Genomic DNA, 8,787 nt, shown 5'->3' with positions numbered 1-8,787 from the left:
GATTATCTCCCCTTTAACATGTTGGACAACAGTTATATTCTTTCATATGGTAAGGTTGATAATTTTAAGAGATGGGCATAATAAAAGAACATCATTTGGCAAAAAAACAATTTTTTAAAATTTTTTTGCACTCTTACAATTGATTTGTGATTAATGATTAGAGGTTTTTCAGTTGTATTGTATTCATAATTTACCAAGGATAAGGATAAACCAAAAGCCTATATTTAGTTTCTCTTTGAAACAAATGATGAATTCATTTTATTTGACAAATGTTTGTTAGAAAAAATGTTGATGGCATGCAATGATGACAAATATATTATGAGAGTTGTTGAAATGGCATTACAGTACTTTTCTGGAATGTTGATTTTATTCTACTAAAGTTAACAGTTATATTAAAGGAAGGAAAAGTGTTTTTTTTTCAGTTTTGTTAATGTTTTTTAAATTTTAACAACTTTATGTAAATTATCTTATGTACACAAATGTTAATGAACAAACAAATAGAAAGGCACAATTCAGGAGATTTAAGCATAAATAGTCCATGAATAAAAATCTTATCATGACCGAAGTATTTAAATTTACATTTTAAACATAAAGCAAATAGACAAATTCTTTTCTCAATTACAAAATAGCTGATGTGATCTTTCAAGACCAATACCTCCATATAAAGTATTAACTCTTTGATAAATAATAAATACATATAAACATGTTTCTGTCCCCACAGATTTAAACAGCATAAAGTATTAGAATTGCTGCTATTCTGTATTGCTGCAATTAAGTTAAGAATCTGTCAAATCTGTTTTCATTCTGTTAAATTCTTTTAAATGATAATCTTTATTTTTATCTGAGAAAAAAAACCAGTAATTGAAATAGTTTAAATTCAACCTTGAATGCAAATTTGAATTCAATAGGTTTGTTTAAATTAGCTGAGGGTTTAATTTCTGACAATTCCTGTGTACTATATACCTTAGTAGGTACATTATTGGAAAACCAAACTTTGAAGAATAATGTACACAATTTGTATTTAAATAGATAGTGTATGTATGTTATGCTATTGAACATGTCTCAGCTTAAATGATTTTGAACTATTTAAAAAAAAAATAGGGTAGGTCTTGAATTAGATCTTATTGGTAATATTTGAACTACATTTTCAATGATCTATTTATTGAACTCTTATAGACATTTTTAATGCTGACAGACTTTTTTCATTTCAGATACTTGACCACTTTTTCTACTATGGCATGCAATAAGACTATTTTAGTTACTTACAGAAATAATTAAGGATATATGATTAACAGAGAGAATTGATTTAATAAAGGTAAGTAAAATATTCTGATTATTGTTCAGTTTTTGTAATGCATTCAAGGTATTCATAATTCTACAAGTAAGGTTTAAAAATAGACTAATTTATTCTCAGGTACATTATAACCCTGTACTTAATTTAAATCGATCAACAAGATCTTTAACTCATAATTTTATTGGTTTCACTTCATAAATGTGTCTCTTGATGATATATTGGCATAGGACATGTATAATTGTTTTAATTTAGTATTTTAATAATAACTCAGGTGGAGGTGAAATACCTGGTTTAATTAGTTTGCCTTGATTTGTATTCTTTTTTTTATTTTATCAATGCAATACTTGAGGTATAATGTAGAGACAAAAATCAATAAATATATTAAATGGTTAGAAACAATTTTCCTATGTTTATACCCAAATAGCAACAGGCATTGTACAGAATTGTCACCTTTTTGTGTTAGGAACAAAATACCGAATTATCTGTTTACTTTTCATAATGCTTTCATCACAGATAATAATTTTATGTCCTTTTATGAGAAATAAATGAATCTTCCATATAAGGTTTTAAATTGACAATCAACCTGTAAAACCAACTTAACCTATATAAATGTTGAACTTTAAAGTGAATTTAAGACAATTGAATCGACTAATAAAATGCATGCTAACCTATATTAATGATGAACTAGTGCAAAATAAGACCATTTGTTACTGTAAATTCAGAAATTATTGCGTGCAGAAATTATTGCAATTTTGTCATTTTAGACTAAAATGCTGTTTTCATTATTGCGATATTGAGAAAACCCTGTTTATTTCATATGCCAGTTAAAATTATTTGCGATTTTAACCCTGTCGCATTTTTTCGCAATAATTTCTGAATTTACAGTATAATCTATTTTTCATTTTCAGCATTGAGTACTTACTAAATCAAGATGGAAAAAATAATATCAAAGTATGATTATGCCAATGGTAATGATGATACTGAGTCTGCTATTCAAGATGAACTGAATGACCTTGACATAGATGAAATAGGGGAGACAATCAAGATATCAGACATTAAAAACATCATAAATATTTACATCAAGAAGATTTGTGTGGAGGAATATATACAGAAAGTACCCAGAGATTCTCCTGGGTGTTATATGGCCACCACAACTTGTCGGCATCTCTGTGATCTTATAGAGTGAGTTCCTAATTAATTTCTTTTACTTAATTCTTTTGCAACCTTCCAAAAAAAATATTACTTATCTTTAGAAGACTATTGGCCTTAATTTTTTATACCACCGCAAAAATTGAAAATTTTTTGGTCGTATATTGGTATCACGTTGGCATCAGCGTCGTCGGTCTCCTTGTCGTCGTTCGATTACTTTGGGTTTTCGCACTATAACTTTAGTTTAAGTAAATAGAAATCTATGAAATTTAAACACAAGGTTTATGACCACAAAAGAAAGGTTGGAATTGATTTTGGAAGTTTTGGTCCCAACAGTTTAGGAATTAGGGGCCAAAAAGGGCCCAAATAAGCATTTTCTTGGTTTTCGCACTATGACTTTAGTTGAAGTAAATAGAAATTTATGAAATTTTGACACAAGGTTTATGACCACAAAAAGAAGGTTGGGATTGATTTTGGGAGTTTTGGTTCCAACTGTTTAGGAATTAGGGGCCAAAATGGGGCCCAAATAAGCATCTTTATTGGTTTTCGCACCATAACTTTAGTATAAGTAAATAGAAATCTATGAAATTTAAACACAAGGTTTATGACCATAAAAGGAAGGTTTGGATTGATTTTGGGAGTTTTGGTCCCAACAGTTTAGGAATAAGGGGCCCAAAGGGTCCAAAATTAGACTTTGTTTGATTTCATCAAAAATTGAATAATTGGGGTTCTTTAATATGCCAAATCTAACTGTGTATGTAGATTCTTAATTTTTGGTCCTGTTTTCAAATTGGTCTACATTAAGGTCCAAAATTAAACTTAGTTTGACTTTGATTTAAACAAAAATTTAATCCTTGGGGTTCTTTGATATGCTGAAACTAAAAATGTACTCAGATTTTTGATTATTGGCCCAGTTTTCAAGTTTGTCCAAAATTAAACTTTGTTTGATTTCATTAAAAATTGAATAATTGGGGTTCTTTGATATGCCAAATCTAACTGTGTATGTAGATTCTAAATTTTTATACGACCGCAAAAATTTTAATTTTTCGTCGTATATTGCTATCACGTTGGCGTCGTCGTCCTCCTGCGTCGTTGTCTTGCGTTGTCGTCGTCCGAATACTTTTAGTTTTCGCACTCTAACTTTAGTAAAAGTAAATAGAAATCAATGAAATTTTGACACAAGGTTTATGACCACAAAAGGAAGGTTGGGATTGATTTTGGGAGTTTTGGTCCTAACATTTTAGGAATTAGGGGCCAAAAAGGGCCCAAATAAGCATTTTCTTGGTTTTCGCACTATGACTTTAGTTTAAGTGAATAGAAATCTATGAAATTTTGACACAAGGTTTATGACCACAAGAGGAAGGTTGGGATTGATTTTGGGAGTTTTGGTTCCAACAGTTTAGGAATTAGGGGCCAAAAAAGGGCCCAAATAAGCATTATTCTTGGTTTTCGCACAATAACTTTAGTATAAGTAAATAGAAATCAGTGAAATTTAAACACAAGGTTTATGACCACAAAAGGAAGGTTGGGATTGATTTTGGGAGTTGAGGTCCCAACAGTTTAGGAATTAGGGGCCAAAAAGGGCCCAAATAAGCATTATTCTTGGTTTTCGCACCATAACTTAAGTATAAGTAAAAAGAAATCTATGAAATTTAAACACAAGGTTTATGACCATAAAAGGAAGGTTGGGTTTGATTTTGGGAGTTTTGGTCCTAACAGTTTAGGAATAAGGGGCCCAAAGGGTCCAAAATTGAACTTTGTTTGATTTCATCAAAAATTGAATAATTGGGGTTCTTTGATATGCTAAATCTAATGTGTATGTAGATTCTTAATTTTTGGTCACGTTTTCAAATTGGTCTACATTAATGTCCAAAGGGTCCAAAATTAAACCAAATTTGATTTTAACAAAAATTGAATTCTTGGGCTTTTTTGATATGCTGAATCTAAACATGTACTTAGATTTTTGTTTATGGGCCCAGTTTTCAAGTTGGTTCAAATCAGGATCCAAAATTATTATATTAAGTATTGTGCAATAGCAAGAAATTTTCAATTGCACAGTATTCAGCAATAGCAAGAAATCTTCAATTGCACAGTATTGTGCAATAGCAAGAAATTTTCAATTGCTCAGTATTGCGTTAGCAAGAAATCTTCAATTGTACAGTATTGTGCAATAGCAAATATTTTCAATTGCAAAGTATTGCGCAATAGCCAGAAATATCTAATTGCACAATATTGTGCAATAGCAAGAAATTTTCAATTGATTGGAATTATCTTTCTTTGGCCAGAATAGTAGTTGAGTCAACTTAAATCATTGTTTTATACAATATACAATATATATTCACTTTTACTACCTACTGATAAATTAAAACAATCTTTACCATTCAGTGATAACAAGCACCTTTTGTTACATTTTAATATTTTATGATGTATTTAAATGAGTAGTTATTGTTGCAAACTCCATTAGAAATTGAATTGAGATCAGTTTTGGAAAAAGGGAAAGGGGGACGTGAAAAAAAATGGGGGGGGGGGGGGGGGGGTTAATTTTTTCTCATTTCAGATTTCATAAATAAAAAGAAAATTTCTTGAAACATTTTTTTGAGAGGATTAATATTCAACAGCATAGTGAATTGCTCAAAGGCAAAAAAAAAATTTTAAGTTCATTAGACCACATTCATTCTGTGTCAGAAACCTATGCTGTGTCAACTATTTAATCACAATCCAAATTTAGAGCTGTATCCAGCTTGATGTTGTGTCCATACTTGCCCCAACCATTCAGGGTTCAACCTCTGCGGTCGTATAAAGCTGCGCCCTGCGGAGCATCTGGTTGGTCCTGTTTTCAAATTGGTCTACATTAAGGTCGAAAGGGTCCAAAATTAAACTAAGTTTGATTTTAACAAAAATTGAATTCTTGGGCTTCTTTGATATGCTGAATCTAAACATGTACTTAGATTTTTGATTATGGGCCCAGTTTTCAAATTGGTCCAAATCAGGATCCAAAATTATTATATTAAGTACTGTGCAATAGCAAGAAATTTTCAATTGCACAGTATTCAGCAATAGCAAGAAATCTTCAATTGCACAGTATTGTGCAATAGCATGAAATTTTCAATTGCACAGTATTGCACAATAGCAAGAAATCTTCAATTGCACAGTATTGTGCAATAGCAAGTATTTTCAATTGCACAGTATTGCGCAATAGCAAGAAATATCTAATTACACAATATTGCGCAATAGCAAGAAATTTTCAATTGGAGTTATCTTTTTTTGTCCAGAATAGTAGTTGAATCAACTTAAAGTATTGTTTTATACAATATACAAAGTATATTCACTTTTACTCCCAACTGATAAATTAAAACAATCTTTACCATTCAGTGATAACAATCACTTTTTTACATTTTAATATTTTATGATGTATTTAAATGAGTAGTTATTGTTGCAAACTCCATTAGTAATTTGAATTGAGATCAGTTTTGGAATAAGGAAAAGGGGGATGTGAAAAAAAATTGGGAGGGGGGGGGGGGGTTCAATTTTTCTCATTTCAGATTTCATAAATAAAAAGAAAATTTCTTCAAACATTTTTTTAAGAGGATTAATGTTCAACAGCATAGTGAATTGCTCAATGTAAAAGATATAACTTTATTTTTTTGATATAACTTTATTTTTTTCTAAAATTTTAACCAACTGCCTAATAAAACAAAAAACCTGAACAAATAAGGAAAAAATAATTAACTTAAATTAATGTTTTTACAGGTGTTAGTGCTCACTACTTCCATTTTTTTTGTTTGAAATTTTTTAATACTTGATCTGATTAATAAATGATAGAATTATTGTCAGGTGAAAACACAAAACAGCTTTGTAACTTAGGAAAGTATATTCATTTCTCTTTAAATTAAATGTTAGAAACAGTTTATTGTAATAAAAGATATTTTGTATTGATGAAACTTCTGACGTCACCTATTGTTTACTATGCATATTGTTTGTAATATTATGCCATATGTATACACTGTACAAGTACTTGTTTATACTGATGAGCTGTAAGGCTCAAAGTTAATAAAGAATAAAAATTAAAAAGCACATATTATACACGAATTTATGGGAAACCAAATTTATTTAATTTGTCAATAAATGGAATCTGCTTTTAACTTCCATTTTGAATTAAGTGGGCTCCTATATTTATGTCAACCATCAAAGTCAAATTGGAACTAAATGTTTTTTTGCATTTGATTTTCAATGTAGTTATGTAAAAATATTGGGTAAACTGATATGAAATTGGAGTTAATATCAGAAGTTTTCAATCAAGGAAAAAAAATGCTTTCAAGGCATATTCTTGTATCATACAAGCTCAATCTCACAAAGAAATATTGGAGAGGCAATTTCCTGTAGTAAACTGTTAACAAAATAAAACACTTGGTTATAAAAAATTGTTATATAGATGATACATTTTATCACATAAACAAGGTCACATCATTGTTAATACTAGTTTCATGATTTTTCGTTCAAGCTTTACTGTTTCTTATTTTCATCTGGTCTTTCAAAAATTATTTTCATATATATACAAGATTTGTAATCAGCAAGTAATCATATAAATGTTATCTTAAAGTAATCTAAAAGTAATCATGATTACACCTGTTTTTTGCAATGTTTGCTGCAACCCAGATTTGGTTTTTATTCTGACACATAGAAGGGTTTATTTAATTGATGTTGTTTTTTCCTCATACATTTTCTTAATTTTTTTTTTGTGTCAAAAATATGCTTGTGCTGGTGCATCATATAAAATGATGTAGAGAAGAATTTAGAAATGCATATTCTCATGTAAAAAAAAAGTTGTGCACCTGAAAAAATAAAGTTTTTAACATAAGTTCTAAATATTAAGCATTGAAAAGCTATTGCTGATCGAAAACTAGGTCAGTGGATTATTGTTTAAATTTTTCAGACAGCTCAGAAAGTAGAATTTTGCATACCTAAATCTTATTTTTATCCTAAGAAAACTTTATAGAAGCAGAAACAATGGCAGGAGGTTAATAAAGTATTCTGGACACGGATTATTAGAAATTTTAGAATGCAAAATGAATATTGTTTTGATATCCTATCTTTCCAAAAAGTGATTGACAGGTTCCCAAGTTAAAGAGATATTTTGCAAACTGGTTGAAGGAAGTAAGAATTATTTCATCAACCTTGAGCTTTAACTTCAAAGGATAGTTGGTATTTGGTTGGAGGCAGCTACCACATGAAAACTAATACACAAAACAAAATATGTGTTAAACTAACTTTATCAATAAGTTTTTCTTATAAGCATGGAATTCTGAAATATTCAAAGACAAACATATGCTTATATCAGGTCGAAGGAATATCTACATTTTAATAATAAAGAAAGAAAAAGCAGACACAAAATTTTGGAAGAAAAAGTATTTGAATTATTTGCTGTTACGTGATTTACAGAATAAACATTTATATGGATTTTTTTAGCACTGGTGTAGAGAAAGATAAATTGTCAAAAACAGAATGTCACGAATGTTTGTTTGATCTTTACTTGGCCATCATACGAGCAGGACCTGGAACATCTCATTATGAAGTTCTAGAAAAGATAGGAGAATGCATTGACATGGACAACTATTTAAAGGTTTGTTGTGTTCAAAAAAATGTTGCAGAATGATTTAACTAAAGGGGTCTAGTAGAAAGAATACACCGGTAATTGAAAGAGAAAAATTACTTATTTTAAAAACTAAAGTTCCTACACATAGCTTTAACCAAAAACAATTGTAAATGTTATGTAATTTTTTTATTCAAAAGGAATAGGGATCGCTGATGAACTTTTGATGATGAAAAAAGTTATGAAGTTAGTTAAAGGGAAAATAAGCAAAAGAGCATATATTGCTTATTTTCCCCTATCAGAAATACTTGTTTTGTAATTCCAAACATACATGAACTAGTGTAATATATTATTACATGTAAAAGAAATTTAAGGTGCTGTGATTACTTCAACACCAACTAAGATATTAGGTCTTGTATTTTAGTAGCTTTCTTTTTTACAAATTTGCATAAAACTTTGGCGACTTGTTTATATCTATTGACTTGAGCTTTCTTTCATTTTTTATAAATTTTAGATTTTACTTTTACAAGTTTTGGTGTTTTATACATTACAAAAAGGGGGATTTTCCAGGTTTTTTTTGGACAAAACCTCAAAAACACTTTAACCTATTTGCAATAAACATGGGTGAATTGTTTATATATATTGACATGAGCTCCCTTTTGATTTTTACACATTTTTAACCGGATTTTTGTGACAAAAATGTCGGTTATTGATTTGGGGATGTACGGCGGGCGGTCGGGCGGGAATCAAATGT

General features: G+C 29.5%; 1 protein-coding gene across 3 annotated transcripts in view; it reads left to right on the top strand.

Annotated features, from left to right (window-relative positions):
- The window catches only part of LOC139520752 (uncharacterized), a 37,632-nt gene continuing 28,845 nt past the window's right edge, over window positions 1–8,787 (top strand). Inside the window, exons 1-4 of one of the 3 annotated variants that reach the window (XM_071313678.1) lie at window positions 1–49; window positions 1,212–1,315; window positions 2,203–2,476; window positions 7,910–8,063. In XM_071313678.1, coding sequence (XP_071169779.1) covers window positions 2,226–2,476; window positions 7,910–8,063 — 405 coding nt within the window. In that variant the 5' untranslated portion in view covers window positions 1–49; window positions 1,212–1,315; window positions 2,203–2,225. Of the gene's footprint in view, window positions 50–897; window positions 1,103–1,211; window positions 1,316–2,202; window positions 2,477–7,909; window positions 8,064–8,787 lie in introns of those variants that run through there. The other 2 variants (XM_071313677.1, XM_071313679.1) reach the window with 2 other exon arrangements.

Source organism: Mytilus edulis, chromosome 4, assembly GCF_963676685.1.
Source record: "Mytilus edulis chromosome 4, xbMytEdul2.2, whole genome shotgun sequence".
In the NCBI taxonomy this organism is placed as follows: Eukaryota; Metazoa; Mollusca; class Bivalvia; order Mytilida; family Mytilidae; genus Mytilus; species Mytilus edulis.
This window is presented reverse-complemented; position numbering and strand designations above follow the sequence as displayed.